Below are 14,778 nucleotides of genomic sequence, written 5' to 3' on the forward strand. Positions count from 1 at the left end.
GTTCTTTTGGGCAAAAATAATAAGACACTCATTATACACGTTTCTCGTAATGTCATTTTGTGTCCCAATACGGAGTGCTTTGCATCCATTTTCGCGTTTTTTGTAGGTAACAAGCTCAAAAACACTCAAAATATACATTTTTGGTAATGTTATTCTATTTTTTCATATTGGTTGGTTTTTCATCCGTTTTATCGTTTTTCTACGTAAAACACCGAAAACACACGTTTTCAGTAATTTTGTTTTCGATTCCCAAAGAATCTTGCCAGAATTTTGGCATCTCAGTACCTATGAAAATGAATAACAAAAAAAAAAAAAATTATTTTATTTATTTATTTTTTCTCTATAAAGAGTGTTATTTGTGGGTTTTAGGTTTTTGGTACTTAAGGAACTTAAAAACGCTCACGTTTCTCGTAATGTCCTTTCGTTTTCCAAACATAAAGTTCTTTGCATGTATTTAAGCGTTTTTATAGATAACATGATCACAAACACTCAAAAAACATGTTTTTGGTAATGTTATTCTGTTTCTCCATAAAATGTGTTTTGTATGCGTTTTAGCGTTTTGGTATGTAAGGAGTTAAAAACACTTAAAGGCAAGTTCTTCGTAAAAGTTGATTTTATTCCCATATAATGTGATTGTTCTGCTTTTTAGTGCTTTGTTCCATATCACGCTCAAAAACACTCAAAAGACACTTTTCTGATGTCATTTTTTTTCCCAAATAAGGCTAATTTCGCATGTAATTTTGGATTTTCGTAACTAAGAATGTGAAAAACACTTAAAATACACACATTTGGTAAGGTAGTTCTGTTTCTCAATTAAATATGTTATTCATGTATTTCAGCATTTTGGTATGTAAGAAACTTCTCTCTATACACGAGTTTTTGCATTTTTTGCCTTGTGATTCTTGTGAATCTATAAAACGCTCATTATACACGTTTCTCGTAATGTCCTTTTGCTTCCCAGTATAGAGTGTTTTCCATTCCATTTTCATTTTTTTTCCCAAATAAGGCTAGTTTCGCATGTAATTTTGGATTTTCGTAACTAAGAATGTGAAAAACACTTAAAATACACACATTTGGTAAGGTAGTTCTGTTTCTCAATTAAATATGTTATTCATGTATTTCAGCATTTTGGTATGTAAGAAACTTCTCTCTATACACGAGTTTTTGCATTTTTTGCCTTGTGATTCTTGTGAATCTATAAAACGCTCATTATACACGTTTCTCGTAATGTCCTTTTGCTTCCCAGTATAGAGTGTTTTCCATCCATTTTCGCGTTTTTTGTAGGGAAAAAGCTCAAAAACACTTTTTGGTAATGTTATTCTATTTCTTCATATTCGTTGGTTTGCATTAGTTTAAGCGTTTTTTTCTACGTAAAACACTGAAAAGACACGTTTTCAGTAATTTTGTTTTGGATTCACATATTGACTGACTTCCATATTATTTATCGGTTTGGTGCTTAACATGCTGAAAAACATTGAAAAGACAGGTTTCTGGTAAAGTCGTTTAATTTCCTCATATAGGTGACTTTGCATGCACTTCATGGCTTGTTACATAACAATCCGAAAGAAAAGCTATAATTAACTTTTTTTTTATAATGTTCTTATTTCCACATAAATTCCCTGAATTTTGGCAGAATTTTGGCATTTCGGTACCTATGAAAATCAATAAAAAAAAAAATGCTATTTTTTTTAAATGTTTTAAAAATTTAAAAAAAATGTTTTTTATTTTTTCTCTTTAAAGAGTGTTATTTGTGGGTTTTAACGTTTTGGTACTTAAGGAACTTAAAAACAGTCATAATACACGTTTCTTGTAATGTCCTTTCGTTTCTCAAAGTTAGGATTCTTTGCATGTATTTAAGCGTTTTTATAGGTAACATGATCAAAACCACTTAAAACACATGTTTTCTGTAATATTTTTAAGCTTCTCCATAAAGGAGTGTTTTGCATGCGTTTTTGCGTTTTGGTATGTAAGGAGCTCAAAAACACATAATGGCAAGTTCTTGGTATAAGTTCGTTTTATTCCCATGTAATGTGATTGCACTGCTTTTTAGTGCTTTATTGCCTAACAGGCTCAAAAACACTCAAAAGACACTTCTAGTAATGTCATTTTTTTTCCACATAAAGCATACTTTTTAAGATTTTGCTAATAATGTGTAAAACACTGAAAATACACACATTTGGTAAGGTTGTTCTATTTCTCAATTAAGATTGTTATTCATGAGTTTCAGCATTTTGGTATCTAAAAAAATTCTTACTATACACGAGTTTTTGCGTTTTTTGCCTTTTGGTTCTTTTGAACCACAAGTTCTTTTGCCCGAAAATAATAAGACACTCATTATACACGTTTCTCGTTATGTCCTTTTGCTTCCCAATAGGGAGTGCTTTGCATCAATTTTCACCTTTTTTGTAGGTAACAAGCTCAAAAACACTCAAAATATATATTTTTTGGTAATGTTATTCCATTTTTTCATATTGATTGGTTTGCATCCAATTTAGCGTTTTTCTACGTAAAACACCGAATAGACATGTTTTCACTAATTTTGTTTTGGATTCCCATATAGAGTGACTTCCATGTTATTCATCGTTTTGGTGCCTAGCATGCTGAAAAACACTCATAAGACAGTTTTCTGGCAAAGACATTTAATTTCCCCATATAGGTTGCTTTGCATGGGTTTTTAGCTAAAATTAACTTTTTTTATCATGTTCTTATTTCACTAAATTTCCAGAATTTTGCCCGAATTTTGGCATCTCGGTACCTGTGAAGATGAATAAGAAAGAAAAAAAACATATCGTATTTTTTTTTATATATTTATTTATTTTTTCTCAATAGAGAATGTTATTTGTGGGTTTTAGCTTTTTGGTAATTAATGAATTTAAAAAAACACTCATAATACACGTTTCTCGTAATGTCCTTTCCTTTCCCACAAATAGGGTTCTTAGCATGTATTTAAGCGTTTTATTGGTAACATGATAAAAAACACTCAAAATACATGTTTTTGGTAATGTTATTCTGTTTCTCCATAAAGTGTGTTTTCCATGCGTTTTAGCGTTTTGGTATATAAGGAGCTCAAAAACACTTAAAGGCAAGTTCTTGGTAAACATTGGTTTTATTCCCATGTAATGTGATTGCCCTGCTTTTTAGTGTTTTATTGCCTATCACGCTCAAAAACACTCAAGAGACAATTTTCTGAAAATGTCATTTTTTTTTTACCACATAAAGCTGGTTTCGCAAGCATTTTGGGTTTTTGGTAACTAAGAATGTGAAAAGCACTCAAAATACACGCATTTAGTAAGGTTGTTCTGTTTCTCAATTAAGAGTGTTATTCATGAGTTTCAGCATTTTGGTATCTAGGAAACTTCTCCATATACACGAGTTTTTGCGTTTTTTGCCTTGTGGTTCTTTTGAACTATAAAACACTTATTATACACTTTCTTTGTAATGTCCTTTTCTTTTCCAATATAGAGTGCTTTGCATCAATTTTCGCGTTTTTTTTTAGGTAACAAGCTCAATAACACTCAAAATATACCTTTTTGGTAAAGTTTTTCTATGTCTTGATGTTGGTTGGTTTGCATCCGTTCTAGCGTTTTTCTACGTAAAACACAGAGAAGACACGTTTTCAGTAATTTTGTTTTGGATTCCTTATTATTTATCGTTTTAGTGCCTAACATGCTGAAAAACACTCAAAAGGCAGATTTCTGGTAAGGTCGTTTAATTTCCTCATATAGGAGGCTTTGCAAGCACTTTATGGTTTGGTACATAAGTCCGAAAAAAAAGCTAAAAGTAACTTTTTTTTTATAATATTCTTTTATCATATAATTGCACTGAATTTTCCCAGAATTTTGGCATCTCTCTACCTATGAAGATGAATAACAAAAAAAAAAAAAAATCCCTATTGTTTTATTTATTTTTATTTATTTTATTTTTTTTCTAAATAAAGAGTGTTATTTGTGGGTTTTAGCTTTTTGGTACTTAAGGAACTTAAAAACACTCATTTTACACGTTTCTCGTTGTCCTTTCTTTAACCAAACATAAGATTATTTGCATGTATTTAGGCGTTTTTATAGTTAACATGATAAAAAAACACTCAAAATACATGTTTTTGGTAATGTTATTCTGTTTCTCCATAAAAAGTTTTTTGCATGCGTTTTAGCGTTTTGGTATGTAATGAGCTCAAAAACACTTACAGGCAAGGTATTGGTAAAAGTTGGTTTTTATTCCCATGTAATGTGATTGCCCTGCTTTTTAGTGCTTTATTGCCTAACTCGCTCAAAAACACTCAAGGGACACTTTTCTGGTAATGTCATTTTTTTCTCACATAAAGCTAGTTTCGTGTGCAATTTGGGGTTTTGGTAACTAAGAATGTGGAAAGCACTCAAAGTAGTAAGGTTGTACTGTTTCTTAATTAAGAGTGTTATTCATTAGTTTCAGCATTTTGGTATCTTAGAAACTTCTCCATACACACGAGTTTTTGCGTTTTTTGCCTTGTGATTCTTGTGAAACTATAAAACACTCATTATACACGTTTCTCGTTATGTCCTTTTGTTTCCTAATATAGAGTGCTTTGTATCCATTTTCGCGTTTTTTTTTTTTTATGTAACAAGCTCAAAAACACTCAAAATATATCTTTTTGTTAATGTTATTCTATTTCTTCATATTGGTTGGTTTGCATCCGTTTTAGCGCTTTATTATGTAAAACTTTGAAAAGACACGTTTTTAGTAATTTTGTTTTGGATTTCCATCTAGAGTGACTTTCATATTAATTAACGTTTTGGTGCCTAACATGCCGAAAAACACTCAAAAGACAGGTTTCTTGTAAAGTCGTTTAATTTCCCCATATAGGTGGCTCTGCATATACTTTAGGGTTTGGTGCATAACTCCGAAAAAAAGCTAAAATGAACTTTTTCGATAATGTTCTTATTTCTGCATAATTTCCTTGAATTTTGGCATATCGGTACTTATGAACATCAATAAGAAAAAAAATCTATTTTTTTATCTATTTATCTCTTCTTTTTCTCTATAAAGAGTGTTATTTGTCGGTTTTAACGTTTTGGTACTTAAGGAACTTTAAAAACACTCACTTAAAAATATTACGTTTCTCGTAATGTCTTTTCGTTTCTAAAACATAATGTTATTTCCATATATTTAAGCGTTTTTATAGGTAACATGATCAAAAACACTTAAAACACATGTTTTTGATAATGTTATTCTGTTTCTCCATAAAGAGTGTTTTGCATGCGTTTTAGCGTTTTGGTACGTAAGGAGCTCAAAAACACTTAAAGGCTAATTCTTGGTAAAAGTTGGTTTTATTCCCATGTAATGTGACTGCCCTGCTTTTTAGTGATTTATTGCTTGACACGCTGAAAAAAAAAAAAATCTCAAAAGGCACTTCTGGTAATGTTATTTTTTTTCCCACATAACCGTAGATTCGCATGCTATTTGGGGTTTTGGTAACTAAGAATGTGAAAAAAAACTCTATAAATTCACGCATTTGGTAAGGTTGTTCATTTTCTCAATGAAGAGTGTTATTTATGAGTTTCAGCATTTTGGTATCTAAGAAACTTCTCTATATACACGAGTTTTTTGCGTTTTTTGCCTTGAGGTTCTTGTGAAACTATAAGACACTCATTATACATGTTTCCCGTAATGTCCTTTTGTTTAGCAATATAGAGTGCTTTGCATCCATTTTTTCGTTTATTGTAGGTAACAAACTCAAAGACACTCAAAATATGCCTTTTTGGTAATGTTATTCTATTTCTTCATATTGGTTTGTTTGCATCCGTTTTAGCGTTTTTCTACGTAATACAACGAAAAGATACATTTTCAGTAATGTTGTTTGGATTCCATATATAGAGTGACCTCCATATTATTTATCGTTTTGGTGCTTAATATGCTGAAAAAACACTCAAAAGACAAGTTTCTGGTAATGTCTTTTAATATCCCAATATAGGTGGCTTTGCATGCACTTTAGGGTTTGGTACATAACAGTCCAAAAAAAAGCTAAAATTAACTTTTTTAATAATGTTCTTATTTCACATAATTTTCCAGAATTTTTCCACAATATTGGCTTCTCGGTACCTATGAAGATGAATAACAAAAATAAAAAAAATAAAAATCGTATTTTTAATTTATTTATTTATTTTTCTCAATAAAGATTTGTGGCAACAAAAGCGATTTTGAATAATATTTAGAATAAATTTAGAATAAATAAAATAAATAAATAAATAATAAATACAAAAATGTGTGTGTGTGTGTGTGTGTGTGTGTGTGTGTGTGTGTGTGTGTGTGTGTGTTTCAAACAGTCTGCGTCACTATGATCAGGTTAGTTTCCTGACCTCAAGTGAGCTTTAATTTTTCCCCACGCAGGCTATTGGAATCCAAGGACTAGGGGAGAGATCGACGCAAAAAACAACCCTGCGCTTCACTTGGAACTGACTTCGCAGTAACAATGGCAACCCTGGTTACTACACACTCACATTCTTGGATGGAGACAAGAGCACTGAGAAAAATGTCACCGATACTGAAATCAAAGTATGTCAAAGGTCTTACCCACTGACGCACAAACGCAAACTCCTCGCGTGATTACAGAACCACATTGTGAAACGTTTCGGCGTCTCAGCTCGACTCTTACTAGGCGTCACTGGCAATTGCTAAAGTGATTTTGATTCTAATGATAGTCTAACAAGAATTTTGTACTACTGATGAACAAAAGACCCATGAAAACCCGGCGTATTATCTCTATGGCTTTTGAAAACAGTCTTTATGAGAAACCAAACGCATTTCAGAAAAGGGACCTTGACATGCCTGGCGGTGCAAGATCTACAGGCTAAATATCTGTGTTCAGAAACGCTTTTGCTCTCTCACCACGACTATTCTCAAAAGTCACAGAGATGATTTGCTTGATTCAAAAGAGAGAGAAAGAATAAATAAATAGATAAAAATCGGCCTTAAAAACTCACGTAACTTCACCTATATACAGCCTTTTGAATGTAGCGGAGGTGTGGCGCAGAAGTGTCTCATAATATTGCCCTTAACTTCACCTCTTCTCCCGCCGCAGTTTGCTCACCTGACTCCAGGCAAAAAGTACACGTTAGAAGGGAAGGAGTGCTTTGCAACAGTGCACTGTGACATACTGACGACACTTGAAGAATGGACGGAACCAGAGAAGCCACGAGTGCTGGAAAAGACAGAACTCCAGACAACAACAAGACATCACCATCACCATCCAGCTGCCCGTCCTGCAGAACCCTCCAGGGTCTGTGTGACTGTGTGTGTGTGTGTGTGTGTGTGTGTCAGAGAGAGAGAGAGAGAGAGAGAGAGAGAGAGAGAGAGAGAGAGAGAGAGAGAGAGAGAGAGAGAGAGAGAGAGAGTCTTATATTTTGCTCATATGAAGTTCTATTTATACTATACGTATTTATTTGAGTGTGTGTGTGTGTGTGTGTGTGTGTGTGTGCTGCGAAAAAAGCCAAAGTTCATGTGTTTATCCCGCCGGTCATGCTCTGCTCGTACCCTAACCCACTCAGTGATTGGTTACTGCTGGCAGAATGCACTGGATATTGTTGAGGAAATACAGCGGCGGCGGCGACGAACATCACACAAGGAAGCAAGACACTGAGGAGAAAGCACTGGTAATGGTTCGCATGGAAAGGGAGAAGGAAAGGAAGGAGGCGCAGGCAAAGAGGAGGAATAGTCGTTCCGCTGATCCAGGCCAAAACGATCACTCGTTGCGAATTGTGGCAAAGATCGAGGTGGTAAGTGTGTGTGTGTGTGTGTGTGTGTGGCCAGCCTGCCTGCCCGACCTGCCTCTCCCTGCAGTAAATTCTAGACTGGCCTGCCCTCTGCCTGCCTGCCTGCCTGCCTACCTCAATCTGACCTTCTTCTATCATGTAAGAGAACGTTGGTGCAGTTCGGGTGCATGAAGGGTGTTGGACTTAGCCGAAATTTAGCCTTAAAAGTTGGTATCCCAGGCTAACACCCCCCTTGTCCCGACGGCCCAGTTCTGCGCATGCGCACTAAAGTCTTATGACGTCACTGTGTTGCCAGGCAACGGAGACGCTTCTTTGATTGTCACTCTTTACGATCTTGAGTTCTTCCTTTTGATAATTATGGCTCTGAGACCGCTGGCTGAACTTAGAAAGCTGTCACAGCATCAACTGAACACAATTCGTAAGGAAGATTTGATACAGAGTATACTGTCAGCACCAGAATCTGATGATGCAAACCTGGCAGTAGTGACACAGTTGACAGCACTGATCGCCGAAGTTGCAGACATAAAAAAGGCTCTCAAATCTCCAGATAGCCCCATTAATCGGCAAGTACGAGAATTACAAGACCAAGTGACTAAGCAGCAGGAGGTCATTGCAAGACAGCAGAGATTCCTAGAGGATATAGACCGGAAAGCAAGGGAATGCAACCTTGTATTACTCGGCATTCCTGAAGATCAGGAAAGTCTGGAAGGCGCTACTACTGATGGTGCAAAAATCCAGAAAGTGTGGACAGCGATTGGCTCGTCAGTGGGCGTAAGGACTTCACGACGTCTGGGACGAGCGGGAGGGCGGCGCCGACCCGTTCTGGTCACAGTGGCTTCTCGAGAGGACCGTGACGCCGTGCTGGAACGAGCAAAACACCTGAAAGACGCCGGTGAGACATTCAAGCGGATTTTTGTAAAGAAAGATACGCATCCAGCAGTAAGGGAAGAGTGGAAGCGATTAAAAGACGCAGAGAAAACAGAGAAAGAAAAACCCGAGAATGCTGGTTGTAACATCTACATCAATTACAAGGAACGTCAATTGTATAGAGACAGAGAAGTGATCGACAGATTTAGCTTGATGTCTTTTTAGAAAGACCACAGCGACAAGGTGAGAAATATGTCAAAATTATGGCATGGAATATTAATGCAGTAAAAACTAAGTTGGAAAAATCACATGTGCAGACACTCCTGTTGGATTATGATATTATCAGCTTAAGTGAGACGAAAACACCACTGAATGTAAACTTGCCTGGATATGTAACTTTTAGACGTGTGAACAGTGTTTCTTCCCATCGAGGAGGAGTGGTTGTCATGGTGAAGAATTACTTAGCAAATCACGTAACTAGCATTGATTATAGTACTAATGATCAGATATGGCTGAAGCTCCGATGTGTTCCTTATGTAATTTTTGGCTTTTGTTATATTCCGCCATATGATTCTGAGTATTTTACACAGCAGTCGTTTGCAGCCATTCAAGAGAGGGTCAGTGATAGTGACTGTCAGTACTTACTAATGGGAGATCTGAACTGTAAGTTTGGTAAATATGTTCGTGAGCTACCCGCCTTAAGTGAAATGCCGAATGCTCACTCCTACGAGTACCCTGTTGTTTCGGACTGTGTGAACAACCCTAACGAGAATGCGTACGTGTTATCCTCAATATGTATAGACAACAAGTTACTGGTTGTAAATAATCTAAAAACACCAACTAACTATTTCAAAAGTGGGAAAACATATCGCAAAGGTGAAAATTGGATTTCGGAACTCGATGTGTGCTTGGTGTCATGCGAAGCTATCAGTAACGTTAAGTCCTTTCGTGTACATAATGTGGAAAGCTTGCCATCGGATCATGCTCCAATCAGCATAGATGTTAAAGTTCCACCTATTAGTATAGACTGTTTGTACAAGAGAGCTTGTTATCTTGGTGGTCATGCGTCACTAATCAGTAGTGAGGAGCGTGATCCACTGGTGCGCAGACCCGTAAAGTTTTCTCACGTTAGTCATGATACATTTCTTGTAAATGTGAATAGTCTTGATGTATCTAATTATGAAAATGTAAATGATGTAAACAACTTTGCCCAAAATATTTCTGATGTCTTGTATGAGTGTGCGAGAAGCAGCCGTGTAGTGAGGGATGAGGGTCGAGTCAGTACTCAGAGTGACAGCAGCCTGGCCCGCTGGGACAGGCTGCTTCTAGACAGGGATGATAGAAGAGTGTGGCAGGCCATTAATTGGAAAGGTTGTTTGCAGGAGGATACCCGTACAGGTGTCAGGCCTACTGATGAAGAATTTAAGAATTTCTATGAAGAATTAATGGGTGCTGCCAGAAATAATATCACTGAAGAATACAGGGACTCGTCGGTTTCGATTCCTGTTTTAGATGATCCGATCACCCTTGGCGAGGTCAGTACTCAGGTTAATAATATTAAAGCGGACAAAGCTTGTGGTCCGGACGGTATTGCACCTGGAGTTTTGAAGTTGTTACCTCTTCACTGGCTAATGCTCATCGTATCACTGTTTAATATGGTTTTTACTACAGCACAGTATCCTGTATCTTGGACTAGGGCTAAAGTTTTCACCATACACAAAAAAGGTGACCAGAGAGACGCAAGAAACTATAGAGGCATTAGTATAATAAACAGCATTTCCAAATTATTTGATATGGTGTTGTGTTCGAGGTTAGAACGTTGGTTCACGCCGTATCGGGAACAAGCGGGGGCACAAAGAGGACGCGGTTGTCTAGAGCACGTTGTGACGTTGCGTATTTTAACTGATTTAGCCAGAAAGAAGAAAAAGAAATTATTTGTTACTTTTATTGATTTTAGCCAAGCATACGATTTGGTGCCAAGGCATATTTTAATACGAATTTTGAAACGTTTAGGTTGTGGAGTGGTGATGTTGGGTGTTATTGGAGCCATGTATAGTGTGACCGAGAGTGTCATTGGTACCGCAGTTTTCGCTACCACCCTGGGAGTTCGCCAAGGCTCTCCAACATCCTGCCTACTTTTTGTAATTTATGTTAATGATTTGATTAAATTAGTGAAAGAAAACTGTGAGGATGACAGCTTTTTAAAATGGTTACACGTCCTGATACTCATGGATGACACCGTGCTGCTGTCAACATCGCGTGATAGAATGATTAGGAAGCTTTCGCTCACGAAACGATTTTGTGAGGAGTACGGAATGAAGGTGAACGCATCTAAGACGAAATTCTTTGTGATACACGGCACTCCAGAGGACAACGAGTCTCTACATATTGACGGGTTAGTGGTTGAACGGTGCACCCGCTATATATATCTGGGCTCCCCTTTCACAGCTGATGGATCGGTCTCAGCATCAGTCAGGGCTCATGCCGATTCTAAGATGGGTCACGTTATGAAATTTATTTCATTTTTAAAAAAGAATAATGATATTCCTTTTCAAATAAAAAAACGCGTTTTTGATGCTTGTTTAATGTCCGCTATTCTATACGGCTGTGAGTCCTGGCTGAATGCGGATCTAAGGCCAGTTATAAAACTCTACAATTGGTCACTTAAATGCTTACTAGACGTGAGACTTACAACGTGTAATGATGTTTGCTACCTGGAGACTGGTTATCCACCTCTACAGGCATTAGTTAGGAGCAGGCAGAGACACTTCTTTTCTAAGATGTGGAAGGAGAGACAGAGAATGCAGGATGACCCACTTGCACTGTCCTTAAAGATTTCCATGAATCATGATTACCAGACTCGAGCTTATATAGACAACTTGTTACATGTTGTACACGATGACATAGAAGAGGGAGTCAGGGAGTTAAAAGTTGGTATCTTACACTCAACTTCATCAAAGCGTATAACGTATAAAGAAATCAACCCCGACCTTTCTGTTCACTCAGTATATAAAGGAAAGACACATGTAAATGAACACCATCGAGCTGCGTTCACGAGGTTCCGTGTGTCCGCCCATTCCCTCGCAGTAGAGGTGGGAAGGTGGAACAGAAGGGGTCGGGGAAGATTGCCATTAGAAGAAAGACTTTGTCCATGTGGTGAAATACAAACAGAACCACATGTAACACAACACTGCATCCTCACCGAACATCTGAGAGAAATGTATAACTTTGCTAATATTCAAGACCTATTCTCAGATAAATATGATAATAATGAAAGATGTTGTATAATATATAAAATTTTGGATGTATTTAAGACCTAATATAGTTCGTTGTTGTTGTTTTGTAAGAAATATTGATAGTTGCTTTTATCATTATTGTTTTTAGTTCGTTGTATAATATATAAATTTCATGATGTGTTTATAACCCTTTTATAGTATGTTGATTTTCTGAGGAAATGTTGGTAGTTTGTTTTGATTACCATTGTTTTGAGTTCTTTTTTAGCTATTACTTTTTTATGTTCAATTTGTGTCTTTTATTGAAGGATGTCTTTATTGCACGCGTTTGTAATAGTGTCTTTTGATATTGCCTATGGTCTCTTTCTTATATATTCTTCTAAATAATCCTTTTAAGTTTTGTTTGTTATTGTAAATTTTTTTTTTTTTTTTTTTTTTTTTATCGTGTTAGTTGTATTAGATTTCATCTTTAATATTGTTTAAGATTTGAGATCAGTGTACGTTTTACAGTTTTATCTACATTAGTTTAATGCTTCTGTTTTAGTTTTTAGTTCTAATTTTAGTTTTCTTTTACTATCAGTTATTTTTATGGACTACAGTGGTTGTGAATTGTCTTAAAAATTAATATTTATTAATCAGATTTCTATTTGTACATTGTTGCTGTGGTCAATAAACATATAAAAAAAATATAATGTGTGTGTGTGTGTGTGTGTGTGTGTGTGTGTGTGTAGTTGACACTTTTCACTATTTACTGAAGGGGAAACTGAGAACGGAGACTAGGACCACAAAAGACAGTATACATATTTTTCCTATTTCTATTGGCATTAGTACACTAAGCATTACTAACTACTAAGTAGGAATATGAGGATGACACGTGACTCGGACTAAGGCGAACAGAATGTACACAGGTCAGTTGGAGATTAAAGCTTCTAAATCTACGTTCGTTAGATAAACGTAGAGTAAGAGGTGATCTGGTAGAGGTATTTAAGTGGTATAAAAAATATAACAAGGTGACGTTGACAAATTCCTTAAGGCTAGTAAACTGGAAAGCACGAGAAGTCCGTCGGTCCAGTCTTGAATCAGTCACATTTCAGAAAGAAAGGAAGAAAATGGTAATAAGAGAGAGGAGTGAACGACTGGGTTAGGCTCAAGTAATCAGGTTGTTAGTGCCGCGTCAACAAGGACCTTTATAAGAATACTAAATCAATTAATGGATAAAGAATACATAGACGGATATACATGCGTAAGTACGTAGGTGTGTTTTGCGAGTATGCAGGGATTTGTTGTTCTTATGAGGCAAGATTATGAGCTACTGTTGCAGGCTTGACCCCGTTGAGTGAATCCGAGAATGAAACTAATGGCCGTGGCTTCCGCAGGTGGAGGACAAGGACCCCGAGGAGTTAGTGGTGGTGGGAGGCGACTGGCATGGAGGGAAGGGTCTGGAAAGCGACACTGAGTACATTGTGTTCATAGTGACGGAGACCAGGGCAGGTGAGTGAGTCTCTCTCTCTCTCTCTCTCTCTCTCTCTCTCTCTCTCTCGCTGGAAATTCGAATTATATATTCCTTACTTGTTAGTTTTATCACTTATTTTAACATTACCAGTATTTCTGTGCCTCATGACCGTAGTTGTTGTGGCACCATTCAAAATTTTTTTTAATCACTTCACTTCTCTCTTGGTGACCTCTTAATCCTCCAGTGTTCTTACGCTCCTCTCTTATAGTCGTGTTTCGCTTCCGCGGTGTTGATGCGTTCCTGTCTTATGGTGATGTTTCACTACTTTTCCCCCTTCCTCCCATACCAGGTCCCTACAGTGAATACTTCTCGTGCAAACCAAGGATTATGAGGACAGCGAATCGCCCTAAAGAGCCCGCTACTTAGGGGGTGACCGTGGCCCTGTGTTCTGCTGCGCTGTTCCTCATTTGCTTCATTGCACCACTGCTGGTGAGTGTGTGTGTGTGTGTGTGTGTGTGTGTGTGTGTGTGTGTGTGTGTGTGTGTGTGTGTGTGTGTGTGTGTGTGTGTGTGTGCGCCCCCCCCCCCCGCTCTCTCTCTCTCTCTCTCTCTCTCTCTCTCTCTCTCTCTCTCTCTCTCTCTCTCTCTCTCTCTCTCTCTCTCTCCACTCACAGCCTTGGCTTTTTCCCACTGCGTAATGCAGCGCCCTAAGAAATTAAAGAAAGAAAAAGGAGTAAACAAAAAATCATAAATAACAAGGTAGTGATGTAGATAAGGTAACAAAGTGACATAAAATTCATTTATGATTCTAGAAACTGATTGTAGTTTTTTTTTTTTTCATCTCAACTTTTTCTTATTTACTTATTTTTTGTACGTAACGTAATATACTTGTCATTGTTTTCGCTAATCATTTTTTTTCTTTCCATTTGGAAAGATCTCTTGTTCTAACACAGGAAGCAGCTTCCGTAGAAGAGTCGTTGTAACCCAGTCAACAAGGAAGGTAAGGCATGAAGACAGGAATCATGCGGACCATAACTAAGGCCAGCATTCAGAGACCCTTTGTTCTCTCACCACAGCGACTGAGGTACTGTCAAAGACGACTACGATATGTTAAGACAAGTAGAATGAACCTTCCAGATACTATATAATGGTTTAGGGAATAGACCTCTGTATTAGATAGCTAGTATACTCAATAATTTTGCTCTGTATTGATATCTCTGTTTCCTTATTCTTGAAATAATTAATAAAATGCTCAGCAAGCAATATTCTCTGTTGACCGTCGTAGCAAACAGTGTTGTGGTGATTCTTTGCTCGATGGATTCTGTTACTACGAAACCGAGTCTTTTGTGTTGATTCGAGTCTGTACTGGTGATAGGCACCAATAAACCAAACCTGGTAACTGCTACATTCCTCACCTTCCCCTGGGCTCACTACACAACAGGTGTGGTGTCTTCAAAACGAGAAGAGAGGTGTGTTGTATT

At 37.0% G+C, this 14,778-nt stretch overlaps 1 protein-coding gene across 3 annotated transcripts; it reads left to right on the forward strand.

Annotated features, from left to right (window-relative positions):
- Positions 1–6,281: 6,281 nt before the first annotated feature.
- On the forward strand, positions 6,282–14,452 carry LOC135092700 (uncharacterized). 3 transcript variants are annotated; one of them, XR_010263021.1, is made up of 6 exons: positions 6,282–6,528; positions 7,055–7,252; positions 7,541–7,748; positions 13,222–13,336; positions 13,648–13,787; positions 14,232–14,452. XR_010263021.1 is itself a non-coding variant. In XM_063991337.1 (3 exons), exons 1-3 carry the CDS (start codon positions 7,542–7,544, stop codon positions 13,722–13,724), a joined length of 399 nt encoding a protein of 132 aa, XP_063847407.1. In that variant the 5' UTR covers positions 7,280–7,541; the 3' UTR covers positions 13,725–14,080. The 3 variants fall into 3 exon arrangements, 1 of the variants encoding a protein (XP_063847407.1); XR_010263018.1 differs by lacking the exons at positions 6,282–6,528; positions 7,055–7,252 and having other exon boundaries at positions 7,281–7,748; positions 14,232–14,449; XM_063991337.1 differs by lacking the exons at positions 6,282–6,528; positions 7,055–7,252; positions 14,232–14,452 and having other exon boundaries at positions 7,280–7,748; positions 13,648–14,080.
- The last annotated feature ends 326 nt before the right edge of the window (positions 14,453–14,778 follow it).

Source organism: Scylla paramamosain, chromosome 3 (assembly GCF_035594125.1).
Source record: "Scylla paramamosain isolate STU-SP2022 chromosome 3, ASM3559412v1, whole genome shotgun sequence".
In the NCBI taxonomy this organism is placed as follows: Eukaryota; Metazoa; Arthropoda; class Malacostraca; order Decapoda; family Portunidae; genus Scylla; species Scylla paramamosain.

Bases quoted from the DNA above. Each gene is read 5' to 3' on its own strand.
- LOC135092700 (XM_063991337.1), top strand. From the start codon at position 7,542: ATGCACTGGATATTGTTGAGGAAATACAGCGGCGGCGGCGACGAACAT. The intron at 7,749-13,221 runs GTAAGTGTGTGT...TGGCTTCCGCAG, and splicing joins TTGTGGCAAAGATCGAGGTG to GTGGAGGACAAGGACCCCGA. The intron at 13,337-13,647 runs GTGAGTGAGTCT...CTCCCATACCAG, and splicing joins AGTGACGGAGACCAGGGCAG to GTCCCTACAGTGAATACTTC.